The 23,591-nt window shown below is 59.6% G+C and overlaps 1 protein-coding gene across 35 annotated transcripts in view; it reads right to left on the bottom strand.

Moving 5' to 3' along the window:
* Positions 1–23,591, bottom strand: part of CAMK2G (calcium/calmodulin dependent protein kinase II gamma) — a 68,180-nt gene that overhangs the window by 7,952 nt on the left and 36,637 nt on the right. For 8 of the 35 annotated variants that reach the window (XR_014796847.1, XR_014796848.1, XM_084904842.1 and 5 more), the window contains exons 11-17: positions 19,804–19,887; positions 19,521–19,563; positions 17,153–17,215; positions 14,704–14,747; positions 4,359–4,427; positions 3,184–3,228; positions 1,088–1,136 (exon numbers count right to left, since the gene is read on the bottom strand). Coding sequence is in view for 32 of the 35 variants with exons in the window: in XM_084904842.1 (XP_084760968.1) it covers positions 1,088–1,136; positions 3,184–3,228; positions 4,359–4,427; positions 14,704–14,747; positions 17,153–17,215; positions 19,521–19,563; positions 19,804–19,887 (397 nt within the window). In the remaining 3 variants the exon portion in view is untranslated. Of the gene's footprint in view, positions 1–1,087; positions 1,137–3,183; positions 3,229–4,358; positions 4,428–6,800; positions 6,834–14,703; positions 14,748–17,152; positions 17,216–19,520; positions 19,564–19,803; positions 19,888–23,591 lie in introns of all 35 variants that reach the window. The other 27 variants (XR_014796849.1, XM_084904868.1, XM_084904848.1 and 24 more) reach the window with 6 other exon arrangements.

Here is a 23,591-nt window from a genome sequence, read left to right as displayed (position 1 = left end):
CGACGCCTCGGGCTGCCGCGGGCACCGGGCCTCCCAGCCGGGAGCCCCGCGGGGGAGGGGGCCCCGGCCCAGGCTGGCGGCTTCCAGGGGAGCCTTCGCACAGCCCGTCCGAGAGCCCCCCGCTCCCCGGGGAAGTGCTCTGGGGGGGGCTGGGCTACAAGGTCAAGAGCCCAGCAGTGAAGGAGCCACGTGCTCTGCCAGCATCACCAGAATCGAACCGATCTGACCTTCACCCCAGCAGCCCTGAGCGAGCTCTTTCCCATCTTACATGTTTATGCTTCTGTGTTTTGGGTCCCCCCCCCCCTCCCGCCCCCCCCGAAGGTTTGGTGCCCCCTGGGCATGCTCTCTCCGCTCTGCCCTGCCACGTTCCTCCAAGTCTGGCCTAAGGTCACCCACTGAGGCAAAGGGAACCACTGCAGGCCAGCCCGAAGGGCAGGACCGAGACTCCCGGGGGTGTGGCCTGCCAGGCCCTCCCGCATCCCCCAAGCCCGTGCCCAGGCTGGCGGCCCTCACAGCATCGCCAGGACGTCGCCAAACGGGGTTCTGACCCCCCCCCCGCTGTTGGTGCCGAGGCTTTGTGACGAGAGAGACCTGCTCCTCCCGATGTGCCCGGGCCCGTCCCCGTTTTAAAACAGAGCGTTCCACGTCTTGGGGGAATCACACCTCAGTCCCGGGGGTACAGAGACAACTGGCCGCCCTGCTGGCGGACCCACCGTATGTGTGGGCTACTTCTGTGGGGGCTCTGGGGGGTCCCTGCGCTGGGCCGACCCAGCATTCTCTGCCACGGGCACAGGGTTCTGAGCCCGGGCCCTGGGCAGGCTCCGAAATAACTCCAGCTCAGCGGTACCAGACGCGGGGTCAGAGAAGAGACACCTCCTGCCCAGCCCGGCCACAAGAGACAGGAGCCTGCGTGGCGGCCCACGGAACGGAGCTCGAGGCCGCGCCCGCCTCTGGAGCATTCGGAGCCTCCGGTCTCCGCTCCGCTCGCTCCCTCCGGGGCAGACCAGGCGGGTGCCCCACCGGAGCCGAGGCACCTGGGACACGGCTGGCGTCCCTCCCGCCAAGGGACCTACCGGCCAGCACCTACCTTTGAGGTCCTCGTCCTCCGTGGTGGTGTTGCAGCTCTCCGTGGAGCCCTGCAGGCCAGAAAGAACACGCTGTTCAATACGCAGCCCCTTGGAAGGCCCGGGCAGGCCAGCAGAACAAGAGCAGAGCCTGGGCCCCTGCAGGGAGGGGTCCTGGGCCGTTCCGTTCCTACCCCGGCCTTCTTGACGCTCACAAACCCCGGGAGCCCGGACTCCCTCCCCACTCTCCTCCAAGTCACCCCGGGAGCCCGGACTCCCTCCCCACTCTCCTCCAAGTCAACGGCACCGCCTCTGCTGCTATCGGGGCGGAAACCTAGTCACCGCCTAGGTCTGGTTTTAGATCGGTTCTTCTTTTCTTTTTTTTTCTCTCGCAGCTCAGTTATGCGATCTAAAATCAAGCCTGTCAGTTCCGCCCCCGAAATAAATCCCATCTCACCTCTTCTCTTCAAAGGCGCAGCGACCACCTGAGTCTAAGCTACCCACACCTGGCACCTGCACAGCCAGTCACTTCCTGGTCTCCCTACTCTCCCTCGTGCTTCCTATGACCATGGCCAGAGTGGCTTTTCGGAGTCGATCAGACTGTATTACTCCCCTGCTGAGGATCACTATCCTAAGGTGACCAGACGTCCCTATTTTTCAACAGTCCCAATCGGGACTTTTTTTAAAACGCTGCGGGACGCGGGACAAACTGTTTAAAAATCGGGACCGTCCCGCCAAAAGCGGGACATCTAGTCACCTTACACTAACTTCTTGCAGCTGCTGGAATCAAATGCAAACCCGAGTCCTACCCAGCAGCCCCTGCCCGCTTCTCTAACTTCATCGCCCTCCCTGCCACCCTGCTCCCCAAACCCCTGCTCCCCATGCTCGTCTCTCTGCTGGATGTCTCCTCTCTCTTCCTTCCGTTTACACACCAGGCCCTGCCCGTGCGGTCCCTCCGTCCAGGGCGCTCTGCCCGAGTCTGCCTGGCGGTCTTGCTCCCCTCATGTCGTTCAAACGTCACCTCCTGACCACGTAACTAAAGGGCCTGTTCCCTCTTCGTGCCGTTTCCTCTAGGCACTCATCACAACTAGACTTTATCTTCGTTACTTGGTTTTTGGTTTATTATCTGCCTTCCCCACACCCGTGGAGAGGGATTTCTGTCTTGTCACGCCTATCAAACACAACCATGGACAGTGTGGCTCAATGACTATTTGCGACTGGGAGTGAACAGGAGACAAGGTTATTGAGGACATAAAGCTGAGGCCAAGGAGACGGTCCTAGGGTCTGATTGTATTCTCTTTTTAAAAAAATATATATTTTATTGATTTTTTACAGAGAGGAAGAGAGAGGGATAGTTCAAAACATAGATGAGAGAGAAACATCGACCAGCTACCTCTTGCACACTGTCCACTGGGGATGTGCCAAGGTACATGCCCTTGACTGGAATCGAACCTGGGACCCTTCAGTCCACAGGCCAACACTATATCCACTGAGCCAAACTGGTTTCGGCTCTGATTGCATTCTTGCTCTGTTTTTCTAGCTAACATGTATTCTCATTTAAACGTCACATGTCATGGGAGAAAATCCTATGACTATCACCCTCAGTTCACAGAGAGAGTAACGGAGAGGCAGAGCAGCAGAGTGTCTTGTCCGGTGGCCCAAGGCCAGGATTCAAGCCAGGATTCAAGCCCAGGCCTGTGCTGTTTAGCTGAGAGCCTGAGCCCAGCTTCACTAAGAACGGAGTCACTGCCTGGTCAGCGTGGCTCAGTGGCTGAGCACTGACCTAGGAGCCAGGAGATCATGGTTCCATTCCTGGTCAGGGGATATGCCCTGGGTGCAGGCTCGATCCCCAGTAAGGGGTGTGCAGGAGCTGACCAATTATTCTCATCATTGATGTTTCTCTCTCTCTCCCTCTCCCTTCCTCTCTGACATCAATAAAAATATATTATTAAAAAAAAGAAAAAAAAAGAATAGTAACCCACAGCCTAGACGCTGCAAACACCTTGGCCTGGACGTACAGTCTGTAGGCTGCCGTCTGTGGGACCCTCAGAACCAGTGACGCAGCCCACCGGTTTCCTGCTGACATGGAAGGCAGGGGGCAGACTCAGGACCCACTCACCTTGATCCCGTCTGTAGCGTTATGCACCACGGTGGTTTGTGGCTCCTGTGAGGGAAGATTAAAATTACCCTCCTGACCTCGGAAACAGACTTATGCTCTTCCCCGAGGGACCCCACCCCTGCTCAGGTACCCTCAGAGACCTCTATCATGACCACTGGGGCCTGCCCACTAGCCATTCTCACAAGACAAAACGTCCTGACCCAACCAGGTCCTAGGTAGCTGGGAGCCCCAGGTTTGGGGGACAGCACCGGCTGGTAAAGAGAGAAGCCCGGCCAGGGGAGCTGAGAGGAAGAGGGTCTCTGACCCCGATTCCTGCTCGTTCTGAGCTTTCTTTCCCCGAGGGACAGGTACACCAGGGGAGCTGTGGGCTAAGGCACGGGCTGGACCCCACCCACTGACAGCGTTCATCAAAGGGAGAGTGGCTACGGAGTCCCAGACAGACCCAGGGTGCCCCCGCAGCAGCAAGCTGAGCCCAGAGCTGCCTGCTCCCCCCACCTCTGCCTGCCCTGGCTTCCTGCCCCCACACCAGCATGGCAGGCAGCACGAGGGTCCACAGAAAGCAGAAGGAGTAGCAGGTGCGATCACCCCTCCCGCTCTCCTAGTTACCCCCCTGCTACACCGCTAGCCTGCGCTCTCAGAGGGCGTTCGGGAGCACTCAGCGCCCCTCAGAAGAGCCTAGAGAACTCCGACAGCACCAGCAGCACGGGGCTCTCCAGAAACCCAGAGGTCAGCACCATGGGGGCGGTGGAGAGCAGCCCCAGCCCTCCTTCCTGCTCGCGAACGGCAAAGGAAAGGCTGAGGCAGGTTCTATAAGGAGGTCTCCGAGAAAGCTCCTACCCTCTCCTTTTGTCAGCAACGGACTTCCCGGCCCCCAGCGCAGACCCCCTGGGGGCCCCGCCGGGGGCTGGGGGGTTAGCTCAGAGCCCTGACCACTCTTCCCCCGACAGTGACAGGAGCAGGGCAGTTCGGCCGTGCAGGAGGAGCATGGTCAGCGGGGCAATGAGGGGGCCGGGGTCTAAGGGGAAGTACGCAAAGCAGCCTGATCTACAGGAATCCAGAAAGGAGGAGAGCCAGAGAGGCCTGGGGGGTGGGGGTGGGGGCAAGAAGAGGGCGTGGGGAGGAGCAGGAGGCGGGCAGGGGCAGGGGCAGGCGGAGAAGCCGTAGTCAGGAGGTACCATGGCCGTCTGCAAGGGCGCAGGCTCTTGGGCTGGGCTTACGAGACTGTTTTTGTTGTTGCTCTGTGGCTGAGACAAGAAAACAGATGGTTTAGTTCCTCTGGAGTCACCGGAAAGCTCAGGTTCGACTCCCAGACCTCCCCTGCCCCCTGGCCTGGCCTGGAGGAGGAGCGAGGGCGGAGGTGGCCTCCACAGCGCCACGCGGATAGGAGCGAGGTTGGAGAGGTGATCCAAAGAGGGGAGCAGTTGGAGGGGGTCCAGAGACTGAGCTCTGGAAGCATCCTCAAGGTGGGACCATCCTTTCCAAGACTGGCTCAGAGCATCTCTCCAGAACGCTCTGCTGAAGCCAGATGCAATGTCCTTGCACAACCGCACCTCACCCCAAGAAATGCAGGAGCCTCTGCGCACGTCACAGGGGGACAAGGAAGGTGGCTTATAAGAAAGCAGAACAAAGTTCAGACACGCTGGGTGTCCTCTCTGTGGGCATTCTCCAGCCTGCCACCTGCACTCCCCTCCCTCTCAGCACCAGCTCAAAGCCTGACCGGAAGGAGGAGGGACAGGAGAGAAAGAAAACATGGCCCAGGAGGTGGTGTCCAGAGAGGAAGGTGTGGGGTTTGGCTTTGCTTAGACCGGTGGCCGGCAAACCGCGGCTCGCCAGCCACAGGAAGCCCGCGAGCCGCGGTCTGCTGCCCTGTTGACGAATGAGTTTGCCGACCACTGGCTTAGACTATGCACCCACTGGCCCAGGGAGCCGACAGGAGCGTGCTGCTGGCCTTCCCGCCGACAGCCCTCGGACGGGGCAGCGGCCGGTAACGACAGGTGAGCCCGGTGGGGGCTATGGCTGCAGCCCCAGAGCCCAGCCCCCGGGAGAGAGGAGGCTGACGTGCAGGCCAGCACTCCTAGCTGCAGGGACCAGCGGGCTATCTCCTTCTCTCTCCAAACATCACACAAGGGGGGTTGGCGGGAGGATGGCAGGGAAGGAAGGAGGCTCATTTCCGGGGCAGGGCGTCCTAGCGATGCTCTCCCAGGGGACTGACGACCCCCTGACCAGCGGACTCCGTCTCATGAGGGTCCCGCGGAGCTGGTGGCCCCTGAGAAGGGGCCTGACGCCTGCCAGATCTTCCGAAGGCACAGAGACCAATGCCGCCTCGGCCTCCGCGCGGGCCCAGACGAGGATACGTACACGCACACAGCGGCCCAGACGGCGTCTCCTCACCCGGGGGCCTCTCTCCAGCCCCGCGGACCAGCCCGGAGCCGCCCGCCCTGGGCTTGCCGAGGCGCCCAAAGCCGGGCCCGGGCACGGAACCGCCCACCAGGAGCCCAGTGCTACACCGCTCCTCTGCACGCTGCCGGCCGGGAAGAGTGTTCCAGGCGCCAGGACGTGGGTCTACACCCACATGAGCTATGCCCTCGCCCATTCCCGCTGGGAAGGAGGGAGCAGAGCCTCCAGGCCAGCGATGACACTGACCGTCCGTCGGGGGCTGTCTGCACCAGCCCGTCCTGCCTGCCGAGCCCGGCTGACCCAGATCCCGCCCCGGGGAAGGCTCGGGGTGTTCACGAAGCCCGTCCTCTCTGAGGAGGGCTGGGCCGTCACCCAGGCGGGCCTCACCCCCGGCTTTCCAGACGGTTTCACAGGGACTCTGGACTCCCCGCTGGGTGGCTCTCGGTGCCCCCTGTGTCCCGGGGGAAAGAAGATGCGTTCCCGCTCGGGCTCCCCGGCCGGCCGGGAGCTCAGTTGGAGCCTCGTCCATACACTAGAAGGTGGCGGGTTTGATGACCCGTCAGGGCGCATATCCAGGTTGCAGGTTCAATCCCCAGTAGGCATGTGATAGGCAACCCATCGATTTTTTTTTTTTTCTCTTTCTCTCCCCCCTGCTTCCTCTCTCTCCGAAATCAATGAAAACCATTTCCTCAGTTGAGGATAACAATACACGTGTTTCCTGTTGTCTTTCAGCTGTCCCCCGGGGGCTGGCTGGGAAGGATAAAATGCTGGGCATTGCTCACGGGCACTGCACCGGGGGGACAGGCCGGGAGGGTGAGGCTCAGAGACCCGAGCCTCCAGCCAGCTCCTCTGCCCACCAGCCGCCCACCGGCTGCCCGTCGGCAGGAAGCCGCCGTCCGTGCCCGGGGAGCAGGGCCTCTCCCCCTGAGCCACGGTGAGCGAGGGTCTCTGCCTGTGCTTGCCATCGGCCCCGGCTCCCTGCCAGCTTCCCCCGCTGCCCTGGGCTGCGGCAGGCACGTTCCAATGCCCACTTGTGAGGCTACGGGGGGACCTCGGGCCATGGCCCCCGCCCGGCAGGACAGGCCACACCTGCCCACACAGCACAGGCATGCAGTGAGGATGAGTGACGCGCACGCACATGGCGGAATGGGTTTGCGTGGCTGGCACAGGCGGGCACAGGCAGCATGGAGTGGGCAGATGGGTGGGCAGGCAAGGCTCACCATTAGGTGCACGCTGGAACTGGACTTCCTTTTCTGGACACACCACAGCGAGAGGGAAAGAACAGGAGAGAGGAGGTGAGAAGAGAAGCACAGAGACGCGCGGCAAGTTAGTGCACCAGCATGGGCTCTGCCTCGGGAGGAGAGAGCGAGGGGAGGAGCCGGGCGCCCGCACACGCGGGCTCCAGACCCTGGGAGAGAAGGAGGCCTCGGCTGCCGGCTCACAAACACAGGTTTAGTAGGTTCAGAGGCGCCTCGGCCCAGCTCGGAGGAAGCTGACAGAGGAGAGTAAGTCACAGTTCTGGGAGGGGGAGGAACATTTTCATGCAGATTTACAGCTTTGGGCCTATTTTCTCTCCTTACTAGGTCTGCCTGACCTTCGGGTAAAGAGCAGCTACCAGGTAGGTGGTAAGAGTCCTCTAGACCACCCTCAGAGGAATAACATTTGACCTCTGAACCTCGATGTGCTTTTTTTTTCCTTCCTCCCCGCTGTCTACCTAAACTGCTTTGGGATGATGAAGATGTTGAGCTTTTAAACATTATCTGATAGACAAAAATCTGGCACCCCTTTCTTTGTTGGTGTGGCCACCCTCGCTTGTAAGATTTCGATGTGTTATTTATCATTTTGCAATTCGTTGGGACATGGAAAAAAACAGGAACGCTGGCGATGAGAAGTGCAGCAACGACAGAGATGCAAACCGCGGGGAATGCTGGGAGCAGTGATCGATCAGCCTCAACCAGATGCTTACGGACTTTATGTTCAGATGTGGGACAAGAGCATAAAAATAAAAGAGCACACGGAACACGGCAGACACAGCTCCGAAGGCTGTGTCTGAGAGGTGAGGGTAATTATGCATCTTCTAAGCAGCTTGCTGGGAGACGGAAGTCCCCTTGGGCCCCATCTGTCTGCTGCTTGACTCCTGCACATTCACTGAGCGTCATCCAACACGCACCGACCGAGAGCTGTTCTGGGCACACGAGCAGGCTCCTGCCCCCAAGAGGCTGACCCTCTATCTGCTGCTGCTGCTGCTGCTGCTGCTGTTGTCGTCACATGATCTTGAATGGAAACGCTTCCCTTTGTGGTTCTTCACTAGCCGGCATCCCACTGCACCGCTGCTGACGTCATCTATGATGTCACGAGGGTGGCGGCCGCCGTCTGGGCAGCCCCAGGATCTCCTCCATGGTTCCAGAGAGTTCTCCAGCTAACGGATCCGTGCTGCGTCTGTCCGGCGATGCTGACGATCTCATCAAAAGGGGCATTCCCGTTGCGTTTCACATTTTTTTGCTTCTTTCTGTCTGTTGGTGGTCCTTGGAGGGCTTTGATGATCAGGGCAGAGAGGGAGAAAGAACTAAACTCCATCTGGCCCTGCCTGTTCTGCTTGGTCAGTTTTACCGCAATCCTCAGACCCTTCCAATCACCGGCTGCTTTGGCGCTGTCATCGCCAACGTGTTTTGGAGACAAACCCAGGGGGCCAGCCGTGTGGCACTGACTTCCCCACGGGTGCTCCTCGGGTGTACAACTTGGACCTTGCTGGGTTTGAGCTCCAGGGGCACGGAGGAGGCGGCTGGTGTAGGAGGAACGCAGATTTGGGATGGCCTAAGCCTCCTCCGAGCCCAAAACCAAAAGAACGGAAGATCCTTGGACTACGCCGGATATCCTGACCCTCTACGTTAGAAGACATTTTTGGGAATGTTGTTATATTAAAAAAAAAAAAAAGGGGCGGGGGGGACTACAAATACTTAAAAAGAACGGCCCACAATTAGGAATTAGATCTAAAGAAAAAGAAAGCCTAAATATAATTAGGACTTGCGTGCACCGGTCTTTCATATATGCCAAGTATAATACGAGATCTCACTTTCAAAATCAAACGGAGGGAGTTGCCTGATTACATTCACTCTTATCCCCCTTCATCTAACGAGACTGTTAACTGTCCGTATCTTCTTTATCTTCGTCATCTCCATGGTGCCTTGCAGAAGGCCTTCAAGTTATGGGGCAACCAGCCAACGTTTACTGAGGGGAAGCGGGTTCGCCAGCAAAAGCAGGGCACGGGCTCCCGACCTGCCCAGAATCCGGTCAGCGGGACTCCGCAGGGGCACGACCAGGCCCCGGCTGGGTGGGGGCGGCGTCCAGGAGCCGGTCACCACGGGCTGTTCTCCCGGGCCCGGCGCCTGCAGCTGTCCGCTCCGCCTCCTGGGCAAGGCGCTCCCCACGTGCTCCTCGCTGACTGTCCTTTTCCCAAACCGCCTTTCGTGAAAGCCCGAGACGGCCTTCTACTCGAGCGTTAGCTTCTGCTAGGTGATCAGTCAGTCTTCTTTCCGCTCCTCTCTCCAGCCATGCAAAGCCAGCACACGGCAGCACTGCTGAAATCCCAGGTCATCTCTAAAGAATTCCGTCTCGCTTAGATGGAGAAATTAAATATTTATTCGAAATTTCAAACCAGCAAAAGGGTTCAAGCCTCAGTTCCCTCCTTAAACGAATATTGACACAGCGCTTAAGGAAATATCTAGATCCTCTTTTCTCTCTCTCTTCTTAAACACTGATGGCCATTCAGGCCTGGGACTGGCAGAACACAGGAGTGGTCCTCAGCTGGGCGCCACCAGGGATCTGAGAGATGGTGGCCCCTCCGAGCGGCTCTCACTCTTCCACAGACCTTGGGGCACTGGCGTCCGCCTTCCAAGAAACCCTAATTGGAACCCAAAGTCCCCAAATTCAACCCCACAAAGTAGGCTCGCTGCTCAAACTGTTGCTACTCGAGTATCTTGTGGTGGAAGCTTCTGGATAGTGAGGAGGAGACCACTCGGCGGACCTCAGGCAGCAGGCACTGGGGAAGGAGGAGCTGGGGCAGAGGAGAGGGGATAAAAGAAAGACCCACGACGCGGACAGCGGAGGATTCTGAGCCCCGTCACAGCCTCCCTCCCAGCCCAGCGTATCGCCGTCACTTTCAGAAAACCAAACCCCACGTCTTAGGCTCATCCAACGCATCACTGTCATATCCTTGTTCCCGATCATACAAGGACTGCAGCCACATTACAAGCCATGTGGAAAACAGGAAAGAATGGGGGGGGGGGGGGGGGAATCCCGAATTCTATCACTCTTGCCAGTCTTTTCTTACACAATTTAAAAATGTCATTATATTGCCGGGACCGGTTTGGCTCAGTGGATAGAGCATCGGCCTGCGGACTGAAAGGTCCTGGGTTCGATTCCGGTCAAGGGCATGTACCTTGGTTGCGGTCACATCCCCACTTGGGGGTGTGCAAGAGGCAGCTGATCGATGATTCTCTCTCATTGATGTTTCTAACTCTCTATCCCTCTCTCTTCCTCTCTGTGAAAAATCAATAAAATATATTTAAAATAAAAATGTCATTATAAGCTATATACAAGTTTATGCTTTACTGAGAAAAGAAATAATTTCATTTTCATTCTGGTTATCCAAGTAATGCATCATCCAGCTGAAATATACAGGACGTACAGAAAAAATGTGTAAAATAAAAGCTTCCTAAATTCCCATCCCCAGGGAGGTTATTATTAACATATCCATGGGTTTCCTTCCAGTTCACTTCTACCTGCGTGCCAGCCACATACTGAATGAGATCTACAACACACTGTTGTTGTTTTTTAAAACAAATGTAGATAGTAGAGGGTGTGCTGCTTTACACAGCACTTAATATAAAACGTCTGTCATTATATCACATCTCCGTCATCACTGTCATGGCAATTAGTAGCTTTAGAATGGCCTATTAAGGACTTCCCATAATGACATGGTCATCATCGACTTCGGTCTTTTCACGGCTGTAAGTCATGTCACCCTGAACATCTTTCCGCTTTCGGTTTTCTCCACATTCTGCATTACTACTTCTTCCGGACAAATCCCCAGAAGCAGACTAATGGGGAGACAAGGCAGGCACGCTTGTGTCGGTTTTGACACTCAGGCTGCTTTACAAGAGGTCATCCCGATTTCCCACTCACTCCCTCGGAGAGTCAGAAGCCGCGCTCTGTCCCGATGCGTAGCTATGTCTCCGATATCAGTGAGGCGAACCCTAACCCCCCCACGGGAGCCGCTCCCCCTCCTGTCCAGACAGACCGTCCGTCCCTCTTCTCTCACCACCATCGGCTGGGTTTGGGGAGGATTCTTATTTAGCAGAGAAATCTCTTCCGTATAACTTCCCATCACACCTGCAGGGCTGGTTTCCCCCGGCCGGCCTGCGGCTGCCCTTCTAACGTGGGTCGGCCATTCTCTCCTCAAACACTTGCACCTCAGCCCCTGGGGTCCCCCCACAATGTTCAAAGTCCTTCTCACTCCAGAATCAAACTCATTCAGAGAGCACACGAGGCCAGACACCGGCTGGGTCCCCCACACGTTTTCATTCAGAGCAGTTTAGCGATTCTGTCCCCCGAGTTCTCATCCTCCCGTGTTCCTGGAAGGAGGTCGCACATCCGTTTTCCCCCACCTCCTTGTTCTTTCTGCATTTCCTTTGCTGAGCCCTCCTTTTTTCTTCCGGCCCCTTCATAATAGACGGCCCCCGAGTTCTGCCTCTTAATCCTTCATGGATTCACATGGGGGAAGGGGGACGTATGATTAACATTCAGACTTTATCTCCCACCCAGGGCTTTCTGGATCTGGATTCCAGGTTACCCTGGAATCTGTACTTTTAATTAGCTCCTTAGGCTAATCTTACATGGCCACACCAGACGGTCATCCATGGGGCCAAGCATCTAGAAGATCTGCTGGAAACGTGTCCCTCCGTGGCTCTGATCCACCCTCTCACCGCCATCTCGGCGGTCACTGCTTCACGGCAGCTCCTGTTTGGCGCCCTCGATCTTTGCTTCTGCCGGCAGACACCACCAGGGATGCAGGTTCCCAGAACCACCGGGCTGCCCAAACTCGAGTATCTCAGCGCATGCTGTTCCCTCTGCCTGGAACATTCTTCTTCCTTCTCCTCTCCTCAGCCTGGCAAAACCCAACGAATCCTTCCAATTCAGCTCACGGGCTGCCTCTTCCAGAAAGGTTCCCTGTCCTGGCCCCGCTGCTGGTCTCTCTCGCCCCGCTCCCGCAGCCTCCCCGCACCCGCAGCCCCGTGCACACCCTCACGGGCCTCGGCAGACCGGGCCAGGTCAGGTGGCTTCCCCGTCTCCCCCACCGTGAGCACTGAAGGGGGCTACGCCGCTGCTTCCTGAGGGCGGACTGGCGATGCACGCATGTGAGTCCCATTGGCACGTCCAGTGCGGCCCTCCCCCTGGGGGCACCCCCGGGCATTCCCCACCCAGATCCCTGCCGCCTCTCAGCCTCCCGCTGGGCCCTCCTTCCCACTACTCCACGTCGAGCAGAGGCGCCACCAATCCCTTCAACATTCTACAACTTCTATGTTATCTTCGACGGACCCTTTCTTAACGCCCCCTCCCCCCACCCTGACACATCTCTGAGCTGAACTCCTATCTCCTCAGACCCCAGCGTCCCTGGGCACAGCCAGACCCACTGCCCACGGCAACGCCTGTTCGGGCGGCTGGTGCGAATGCTCTTCTGTTGGGTGTTTTGAATATTACCCCATTTCTATTTCTAATCCCTTGTCTTCACCCTGCACCCAGACTGTCACAAATTTTAACTGACAGCTCCGTGTCTGGCCTCTACACTCTTCTCTATGTCTTACACCCTTAGCCTGAGGTGACCAGGCGTCCCACTTTTTATTATTATTATTATTATTTTTTTTATTTTTTTTTTTAAAATATATATTTTATTGATTTTTCACAGAGAGGAAGAGAGAGATAGAGATAGAGAGTTAGAAACATCGATGAGAGAGAAACATCGATCAGCTGCCTCTTGCACACCCCCTACTGGAGATGTGCCCGCAACCAAGGTACATGCCCTTGCCCGGAATCGAACCCGGGACCTTTCAGTCCGCAGGCCGACGCTCTATCCACTGAGCCAAACCGGTCCCGGCCCAGGCGTCCCACTTTTTAACAATTGGTCCTGCGGCGTCTTAAAAAAAGTCCCGATTTTTGGACAAAAATCGGGACTTTTTTTAAGACGCCGCGGGACGCGGGACAAATTGTTAAAAATCGGGACTGTCCCGCCGGAAGCAGGACGTCTGGTCACCTTACCTTAGCCACATCTCTTAAAACAAAGCAAAACAACAAAACACAACCCGCTTATGTAGCGTCCTTCTCGGTGGCCTTCAGCGTTTCCTGTGGTCTGACAGACAGCCCTGCCATTCCTCTGCCCAGCCAGACCCACCCAGCTGTGTCTCTGACACCCCTCTCTCTACCACGCGCCCCGTGCCAAGCGGCAGGCCACACAGATACTTCTTGTTGTTCTCACGTTATAGGATACACTCTCACCTTAAAGAACACACTCACACACAAAAGGTGTGTCCCCTCCCCTGTCCTCACCTCTAACCCCACTCCCCAGGGGCCATGACTGACTTGGTTCCCAGAAGCTTCTTCCACAGAACCGTCTCGCGGAGGGTCCGGCACCACGGACCGGCCCGCGCTGAGCAGGTCCCAGGCGTGTCCACCTTCCTCTGGAACGGCCTCTCAGCTTCCGCAGCTGGAGCACAGCCTCCCCTCTTTCTACCGCACCGCCTCCCCCACCCCTGGGTGCTCCTGGGACTGAGGGCAGCTCCGGGCCACACGGCTACTGATGACACCCTCCGTGAAGGGTGACTGATTCTACCGTTTCCCCGAAAATAAGACAGTGTCTTATATTAATTTTTTCCTCCCAAAGTTGCGCTAGGTCTTATTTTCAGGGGATGTCTTATCTTTCCATGCGCTAGGTCTTATTTTCGGAGGATGTCTTATTTTCGGGGAAACACGGTAGCTACTATTCCCCCCCATAAACCGCTCTCCAGCGACACCTGCCGCCTTTCCCGTCGTGGTTCCACCGTCCGGCTCACGTCCCCACAGCTGGAAGGGGCTGCGGTCGGCCCCGGCGCCAGGGCGGCAGCGAGCACAGAGCCCGGGCTCCCTCCCCGGCGCGGGCGTGCACAGAAGCAAGCACGCGGAGAATGAGAGGATGGAGGGGAGGGGGCGGGAGGAGACGGGCCGCACGTGTGCACCTCGGCGGGGGCACGGGACCCTGGGGAAAGGCGCGGCAGAAACACTTGCCGGGATGGAAAGGTTTGGTAACTTCGGTTTGAAACGCTCCGTCGTCGTGTAAATAAATAGGCTTCACGGGAGCATGGACTCCTGTCCCACGCCCCGTCCCAGGGCCCTTTCTGTCCCCACGGCTCCCACCTTGGGCCCTGTGAGGACCCCGGCCACCTCTCCTCCACTTTGGCCAAGCGACCACTCACTCCAGGGCTTCCCGCCGGTCCCTGCAGGCCCTGGTCCCCCCTCTTTCCCGGGCCCCCCGGGAAAAGCTCCGAACCGGATGGGAGAGAGCTGTACCTCCCACGTCCCTCGCCTGCTTCCCAGGGGCCTACGCCTCGAGGAAGTTTAAGACACTTCCACTGAGAGGTAGCCGAGCAGGGGCCTCGAGATAAGCAAAGACCAAAAGGACAATGGCTGCAGGCGAGCTTTGCTTTCCCTCGATGGAAAGGGTTTGTGCTTTAGAAAGAACGAGAAAGGACACAACTTAACCAAGCGACTAACAAAAACACCCAGAGAGTCAAAAGCCCTGCAAACGAGGCACCTGCCTGGAAGTCAAGTTCAGGACTCGGCTTCGGCAGGACTGCAATTTGGACCAGTTCCCCGGAGTCTTTGGGGATCGGCGAGGGCCAGGAGAGACACACCCGCCCTCCGCCCTCTCAGGCCGGCGGAACCTGCTGCTCCGAGCACACAGGTTTCTGGCGTAAAGCGGAGCAGCGAGGACAGGCAGGTTCCCAGGGACAGGGGGACCGGGGAGCCGAGAGTCCCCGTCAGCGACTGCGGGAGGGAGAGGCCGCCTCGGGCGAGCCGGGCGGAGGCACCTACCTTGACGCCGCCGTCCGACTTCTTGTTCAGCAGGCTTTTGGCAGCTGTGGAGACAAAGAGGACAATCAGGTCTCTGGCAGTGCACCCGTGCTCCAGCCTGACGCCCGGCGGCCAGGCCCGCGGGGGCCGCCGTGTCTGCAGGGGGGGCCGGGCGTCTCCGGGAAGCCCTGGAAGCAGAGCACCGCCTGGTAGCCCCCAAGCACGAAGGACGGACGTGTCTCAAGCAGCGCCAGACCCTCGGGGCGGGCCCCCGGGCCTCCTCTGCCGCGGAAGACGGCTCGGCAGAGACAGGGAGGACACACTGTGCTCGGGAGGAGAAACCGCATTCAGTACCGGAGCCGCCGGGGGGGCCCCGGGGACTCTGCCTCCGACAGCTTCCACCCGGGGTGGGGGACCGAGGGCGGGCGGAGCGCCGGGGGGAACGGCGAGAGCTCCGTCCCTGGACGCCACGGAGAGTCTCGGGGAATGGCCAAGCCGGAAGGATGCAAGACATCGGAGTGCTCTCAGGAAACGAGAGTGTCACAGTTCACGAAGGAGACCAGACGTGAGGACAGACAGGACACAGACACAGGGACCAGGACCACCTACAGGAGGGTTTGGCCGGGGGGGTGAAGCCTCGACGTGGGCAGGTCCTTACCGGGTTGACTGGGTCCTGTCTGCTACCCTTCCCCGGGGCCGCTCTCTGAGCCCACTGAGCAGAAGGGCCGGGCAGAGTCACACGGCATGACACAGAGCCCAGCCGGCACAGGGTGCTGAGCTCTGTGCGGGACGGCCGGGAGCAGACAGGAGATGGGAGAGTCTGGGAGGCACCGGGAGATGGAATCAGCTCAACTGTCTGATCCACCGGACTTCGCTGGGTTTGCATCGTAGTTCTACCACTCGCTAGTTATCTGCGTGGCCTGGAGTGAGCGAGGGGCTGCACCCGCCCGAGCCTCCGCTTTCTTAAACCCCCAGGGCCGGGGTCACAGGACAGTGGCGGGATCCAAAGGGATCATGCGTGGGAAGCACTAAGCGGAGTGCGTGGCGCGCAGCAAGCACGCGGGAAGTGCCAGCGGCTGCCGCGCTTGCCTGCAGGCGGTCCTTCAGCCCACGCCGAGGCCAGCCCCTCTACAGTGAGAACAGGGGTCCTTCCATCGCAAGAAGTCTGACACCCGCCCGCCCAAAAATGGCCTTTGGTCCAACCTCCCTCTAGGCGTGATGGGGTGACTAGAAAGTTATGTTTTTAGCCGAAACCGGTTTGGCTCAGTAGATAAGAGCATTGGTCTGCGGACTGAAAGGTCCCAGGTTCGATTCCGGTCAAGGGCATGTACCTTGGTTGCGGGCACATCCCCAGTAGGGGGTGTGCAAGAGGCAGCGGATCGATGTTTCTAGCTCTCTATCCCTCTCCCTTCCACTCTGCAAAAAAAATCAATAATATATATATATATTTTTTAAGAAGTTACGTTTTTAATGTATTTACTAGGAGGCCTGACCACCTACCATATTAAGTGCCTTCCGTCCATCAGAGTTCTCAACTCCAACTGCCCATTAGGATCAGCTGGGGAGCTTTAAAAAAAAAATGCTTACCCCATGCCCTAGGGCAGGGGTCTTCAAACTACGGCCCGCGGGCCACATGCGGCCCGCAGAGGAGTCTGATCCGGCCCGCCAGGTTTTTTGGGCAGTGAGCGCAGCTGAGGTGTTACAGTAGGAATTAGTAGTTCATATAGTCCGGCCCTCCAGCTCTCTGAGGGACCGTGATCTGGCCCCCACTTTAAAAAGTTTGAGGACCCCTGGGCTAGGGATTCTGACTATTTGCCTGGGGTGGTATTTGGTTTTTACAGTCCCAGCATGGGGTGTTTTCCCCACAAGCTGTCGTGGACAGGCTGGGTTGAAAGCCTTCCACCTTCATGATCACACTCGTCACCCTGACGCTGGTCAGCCGCCCTGGCGGGACGGGAACACGGAGGCTGGGAGGGCGGGCACGGCCTGCTCGGGGTGTGGCAGGGCTAGGATCCAAACCCAGGACGCTGTCTCCACAGCAGCACCCTCTGGCCTGGCAGCCCGGAGGCCTGAGACGCCAGGCTTCCCAATTTGGAGGGGCGCGGCTGCCCCTGCGGGGTCTCCCGCAGAGCTGCTGCGGCCTGGCCCTGCGGCCGCCCAGGGGGGCCGGGCTCTCGGCACCGGCCGCCCGCCCGGAGGAAAGCCTCCTGCCGCCCGCTCCAGTCCCCAGGCTACGGCCTCCTGCGAGTCGGCAAGCGCCCAGCATGCACGGCTGGTTAGGGGCTCCGTAACACCAATGCGCTCGCAGATGCCAAGTTAGGTGGTCCATCGGCATGCCCATCTCAGCCCGCAAGCATGGGACTCGCCTCCCTGGTGCGCGGCCTGGCATGCTGGCCCTCCGGGCGGGGTGGCGGGGGCCGAGGCAGGCGGTCGGTCGGTCAGTCGGTCAGGGAGGACTCATGCCACGTACCTTGCCCGGCCAGGCCGGCGGCGCTCGCGGCAGGCGAGGCGGGGGCGGAGCTCTGCCTGCCAACTGAGGGGATACAGTCTCTCAGTGCCCAGCGCTGCCGCGAAGCCACGGGGGCCAGTCCGCAGGAGCATGCCCCGGCCGGGAGCCCGCGGGCCGCCCGCCCGCCCGCCCGCGCACAGCAGGGCCCGGGCACGCAGGGTCCGGGCGGCGTGGCCAAGCCGGCCGAGCTGGGGAGCCAAGGCGCCGGGGGAGGCCGAGGAGCAGGCGCAGCCAGCCCTGCAGCAGTCTGGGGACCCGGGGGGACGGGGCGCAGCCGGCCCTGCAGCAGTCTGGGGACCCGGGGGGACGGGGCGCAGCCGGGGCGGGGCGGGGGGGCCACGGCTCCCCTCGGAGGGGGATGGCCCCAGCACGTGTCCTGTGACCACCTCGGAGGAGGGTCTAGAGCCTGGCTGGGGAGAGGCGGTCCCGCCCTGGCTGGAGGCCGCGAGGACACTGAGCCTCACTCCCCGCCCCCTCCCTGGTGGCCTGACCGGGGGCGGTTCCAGACAGCCGTTCCCGGCCGGCCGCATTCTGGACTGAGAGAGACCGGCACTCAGGGCCCAGCGAGGTCACTGAGGGCCACACCCCCGGCTCCTCAGAGACGGCTGCTCTCCCCCTCCGGCAGGGAGCGGGGATTGGAGGGGGGGGGGGGGGGGCCTCGGCTTTTCCCTGAATTTCCCAGGTTCTAAGGGTCCAGATGCCGAAGAAACGAGGCCCCGACAGAAAGCCCAGGCCGCCGAAGCCCTGACTTCTCCACCGGCCAGCCTGCCGGAGCTCCGGCTGAGCTGCACCCTGCCTGGGGTCCGCTCAGAGAACAGCCTCCCCGTTCCTGGAAAAGCACCCTGGTGGCCTTCCTCCTGGGTCCTCCCCGCCACACCTCTCTGCAGAAGCTCCGAGCCAGGCTCTGCCTCACCTGCCCCCGAGGCGGGCAGAAGGGTCAGCCTGAGCCCCCAGGGCCTTGGCTCTGGCCGGGCGAGGAGGACCAGAGGCCGACAGCCGGGCAGCGGGGGCTCAGGGAGGCCGTTCAGGGCTCAGGGGGGCGCCCTGCGCGGACACGGAGCGGAGCCGGGCCTCCGGACGCAGCGGCCGAGGCCCCGGGACGGGCACATGCTACTGGCTTCCCAGCAGCCTGTCCGTCCTCCGCTCAGAGAGGGCACATCTCCATTCTAGGGGCCGCCCAGAAATGCCCTGAAAAAGGCTCTGACACCACGAAGGCCGAGGCTGTGAGGGTGAGCAGCAGCAGTGGGCCTCGCCCTCCTGCTCCCCTGGCGAGGGGTGAATCCAGGGCCACGGCCTTCCCTCCTGGGTGCCCACAACCTGGGAACAAGCCCCCGCCAGGGCCCAGGGGGCGCTCTCGGCTCCCTCTCCAGGCCTGACCCTCCGGGGCCTGTGGCTCTCACCCGGCACCAGCCCGAGGCCCCCTGCCCGCGCCCCGTGGCTTCCTCAGAGCCAGGAGCCAGCACGGACGAGCCCATCGGGACTCGGGTTCGAGGGAGCAGCCTCTGCCCGGAGTGGCTGCCACAGTGCCAGCCTCCCGCCGCCCCTCTCTCCGCGGCAGTGGGCAGTGCGGGAGGAGAGCGGGGAGCGAGTCCTGCCAGGAGAATCGGAGCAGCGGGCCCGGGGGCCAGGGGCTGGGGGGCGGGAAGAGCAGGGAAAAGGGCAAGCAGAGAAGCGAACGTCTGTCTTCTGTGAGGCCTGACACGAATCTCTCTCTCACAGAAAAGGCTGCTGTGCTGCCCAGCGGAGGGCACACAATGAGGGGGCGGGGCGGGGCCGGGGGCCGGGTGGGGAGGAGGCGGAGTGCCTTGCATCTTGAAAAGAAATGTCAAGTGTGATTTACAAAGTACCGGTCCCAGCTCTCCTAGTTCCTCATGCACATTTAAGTGAGGGCCTTCCCCTCCACCCTCCACCTCTGCCCTCTCACAGCTCGTGTCCCGGAGCGCAGGCTGAGCACCGGGGCTGGACAGGCTCACACCCCCGGGGAGGCGTCTGTCCGTCACCTCTCCTCGGACAGACTCAGCGGAGGAGAGAGCATCTCGGTCTGCAAACGACTTCCCTGCCTCTCACCTCCGTGTCCCCGGCACCTCCTCCGGCTCCCTGGACACGGGCTAACACCTGAGCGTGCTGAGAGTGCCTCGGAGCGCTCAATCCGAATTCCGGGGAGGTGCCCGGGAGCAGGGCTCCTGTACCTGAGTCCAAGGAGAGCCCCCGGACACCAGGCCCCGGGCCCGGCGGCAGAGGGTCCTGTCCTCCTGGTCCGGCGGCCACCAGACGCCCCGCCCGGACCCACTCACCTCACGGAACCGGAGTGCGTGGCCGGAGGACGTACCTGAGAAGTTCCTGGAGACGAGCATGGTCGTGAGGATGGCACCCTGGGGGAGAGGAGGGGACTGTGAATCCCGCCGGACGGACGGACGGACGGACTCCGGGAGAGGGGAGCCCGGTCCCAGGCAGGGGCGGCTGCCGGCGGGAGCCTGAGGACAGCAGGTCTCCCAGGACCCCACGCTGTGCACCGAGCTTCCTGCCATGATGGGGCTAGGGGGGAGGGGGCAGGGGGTACACGGTCAAAGGGACGCCGTCAGGGCACCGGGAGCCCCGGAGGCAGGACTCACCTTCAGTTTCCTCCGGGCATTGAACTTGCGCAAGCACTCCACCGTCTCCTGGCGATGCATCATGGACGCCACCGTGGACCGTTGCTGAAGGACAGACAGGCAGGCAGGCAGGCCCGTGAGTCCCCAGGCGGGTTCTCGGGCCCTCGCCCTGGTCCCTGCACGGACAGACGGCCACGCACGCAGCCGCCCCGGAGCCGCCCAGAGGATACCATGAGGTCACAGGCGCGAAGATGCTTTTAGAGCAGAAGCTCTGCCCAGAACTCAGGGTGAGGGAGGACGAGGAAGGACCGTGAGACACCCTGCGCCGGGAGGCGGGGCCGAGGACGGGGTCTCCTGCCGCTGTGACCCCCGGGCCGGGAGGAGGGGCCCGAGGAGCACGCTCAGCCCCGCGGGGAGGCGGGGCCGAGGACGGGGGCTCCTGCCGCTGTGACCCCCGGGCCTGCCTCCGCAGCCCCGCTTACTGCCGGAGCGGTGAGGACAGCCCGGGGGCCCGCTCTGGACAGAGAACCCTGGCTCCTCCTGAGGAACCCCTCTGAGCGCCCCCCTAGCATAAGGTGACCAGACGTCCCGACTTTTAACCATCTGTCCCGCAGCGTTTTAAAAAAGTTCAAAAGAGCCGAAACCGGTTTGGCTCAGTGGATAGAGCGTCAGCCTGCTGCGGACTGAAAGGTCCCAGGTTCGATTCCGGTCAAGGGCATGTACCGTGGTTGCGGGCACATCCCCAGTAGGGGGTGTGCAAGAGGCAGCTGGTCGATGATTCTCTCTCATCGATGTTTCTAACTCTCTATCCCTCTCTCCTCCTCTCTGTAAAAAAAAAAAATCAATAAAATATATTAACAACAAAAAAAAAAGTTCAAAAGATTTAAAAGAATCTTTCCAAAAATCGGGACTTTTTTTAAAATGCCGCGGGACGCGGGACACATTGTTGAAAATCGGGACTGCCCCGCCCGCCAAAAGTGGGACGTCTGGTCACCTTAGCCTAGAGTAGGGGTGTCGAACTCAATCAGAGAAGGGGCCAAAATCTAAAATCCAGCCTAAATCGCGGGCCGAATGGTTTACTGAACAGTCATAAACTGACAATGTCATAAACTGACAGCGGAGTGCAGTGATGACAGCGCGGTGTGGGCCACATTGCAAGGCCTGGCGGGCTGGATTTGGCCCGAGGGCCTTGTGTTTGACACACGTGGCCTAGAGGGACCTAAAGGAAGCTGTGATCTCAGGAGCTTTTTATCATTTTTGGAAGGAAATCTTCCTAACCGTCCTGGGGCTAACTTCCCTCGAGGGACGTGATACGCATCTCTCCGATGACTCAGGGGCACCGGTCACCACACAGCGCAGACCGGCGATGCCCTCGGCGGCCACCGAGACAGACAGGGGAGCGGAGGGAGGGGCCTGCCCCAGGCCCCCAGGCCCCCCTACATCCCTGTTCCTGAGAGCCCATTTTCAGCTACTCACCACCTCCCTTTGCTGCTGCTGCTTAGCCCTGGCCAGCCGGCAAGAAAGAGACACCCGCCCTAGCCGGCGTGGCTCAGGGGATAGAGCGTCAGCCTGCGGACTGAAAGGTCCCAGGTTCGATTCCAGCCAAGGGCACATGCCTGGGTTGCGGGCTCCATCCCCAGTGGGGGATGTGCAGGAGGCAGCCAATCAATGGCTGTCTCTCATCATTGATGTTTCTCTTTCTCTCTCCCCTCCCTTCTTTGAAATCAATAAAGAAATATATTTAAAAAAAAAAAAAAAAAGACAGACATCCCCTACCCCATCCAGCCTGGAACCCACAACATGGGGCCACTCTACAGCCCCCCCCACCCCCCGGCTGCTCCCTTTCCTGGTTTCCAAAGCAACTCTCCCAACCTCCTCTCTCGTTCCACCTCCTCCTCCAGGGCGTCAGCTTCTGCCCTAAGAGGAAGGACAGCCTCAAGCTCAACACCCCACCCCCAGGCCGCCTGTCCCCCGCCTGCACCTCATCGGCCTCCGCAGCAGCATCCCTCCCTCCCGCCCAGCGCTGACCCCCCACCTGGGCTTTGAGCTACCGAGACCTTCGCGTCCGCAATCAGCTCATGTTTTTAACCCCTTTCTCCAGATTATACCCTTCCCTGCAACCTATCTATTGTAGTCAAGCCCCTCCTTCAACAAAAATGTTGAAACTCCCCTCGCCCATCCGTCAGTCTTTTCTAAGAAATACCACTCCTTTCCCCTTCAGCCCCGTCCGCTCTTCTCCTCCCAGAAGACAGGCTGACAGGCCTCCCTCCCGGCCTCTGTCAGCCACACATGAAACAGTGGCCTCTTGTCGGTCACACCAATAGGTTCTTTTCTGTCTTTTTTAAGTTTTTAAAAATATATATATATATATTATTGATTTTTTACAGAGAGGAAGGGAGAGGGATAGAGAGCTAGGAACGTCAATGAGAGAGAAACATCGACCAGCTGCCTCCTGCACACCCCCTACCGGGGATGTGCCCGCAACCAAGGTACGTGCCCTTGACCGGAATCGAACCTGGGACCTTTCAGTCCACAGACCGACGCTCTATCCAAACTGGTTTCGGCTCTTTCCTGTCTTTATTGGACTCTCTGAAGCAGTGGTCACCGTCCTTTCGGACCTCACGAACCACTAGAGGTCTGCGATCACTGTGCCAACAACTGCTCTAAAGCGTGCGGTTGCAGAAGCTCCCGGACTAAAAGCCCTGCTTCTGAGGGCCTCCTGCTCCTGCTCCTCCTGCACAGCAGTTCTCATCCTCAGTCCCGCTGCAGGCTCCCCTACCTCCGGCAGGACATGCTACGCTCCGTGGCCATCTCTCCTCTCACACGAGCCCACAGGAAAACGTCAACTGGCAAAGAAGCCAGCCTCACCACCACCTGTACGAAAACGATTCCTGCCTGCACTCCAACGTTCACCTTTCCAGTCTCCAGAGCCATGTTTCCAACGACCCTCGGGACGTCTCCAGCCGGAGGTCCTCGGACACCGGACTCAGTGTGTGCAAAGCTAAAACCATCGTGTTTTTTCTCACAATCTGGCTTCTCCCTGGGTTTCTTCTGGGTCAGTGAATGGCAGAGCCGTCCGTCAGTGATCAACTCAAGCCTGGCAGTCCCCAGAGAGCCCTCTCTCTTCTCCCCAAATCCAAGGCGTCACTCCATTCTTCTGATGCCGACTCCCACACATCCTCCTCTTCCTGCCACACTGCCCAAACCGTTATCCTCCGCTGAGGCCTCACCTGGTTTTGTTGAGACAATCACAAGCGTCCTGAGCTCTCTGCCCCCGCCCGAGCCTTTTTCCTTTCCTTTTCTTTTCTCTCTCTCTCTCTCTCCCTCTCTCTCTCTCTCTCTCTCTCTCTCTCTCTCTCTTTTATATATATTTTATTGATTTTTCACAGAGAGGAAGGGAGAGGGATAGAGAGCTAGAAACATCAATGATAGAGAAGCATCAACCAGTTGCCTCCTGCACAACTCCCACCGGGGATGTGCCCGCAACCAATGTACATGCCCCTGACCGGAATCGAACCTGGGACCTTTCAGACCATAGACCGACGCTCTATCCACTGAACCAAACCGGTTTCGGGGCCTTTTTCCTTTTCAACCCATTTCCTACACAGCCTCCAAAGTGGTTTTCCTTAATTACAAACGGCTCCCTATTTTTTCAGAATAAAACCTGAACTCCTTCGGCAGAAACGTGTATGGGCTTCATTCTCGTGCAAACTAGCATTGCTTAAACCACATGTGTCAAACACAAGGCCCGCGGGCCAAATCCAGCCCGCCAGGCCTTGCAATGTGGCCCGCACCGCGCTGTCATCACT

The sequence above is a fragment of the Pipistrellus hanaki genome (genome assembly GCF_964339955.1).
Source record: "Pipistrellus hanaki genome assembly, chromosome: 14".
Classification (NCBI taxonomy): Eukaryota; Metazoa; Chordata; class Mammalia; order Chiroptera; family Vespertilionidae; genus Pipistrellus; species Pipistrellus hanaki.
Note: the sequence above shows the minus strand (reverse complement) of the source record. Positions and strands in the feature narration are given on the sequence as shown.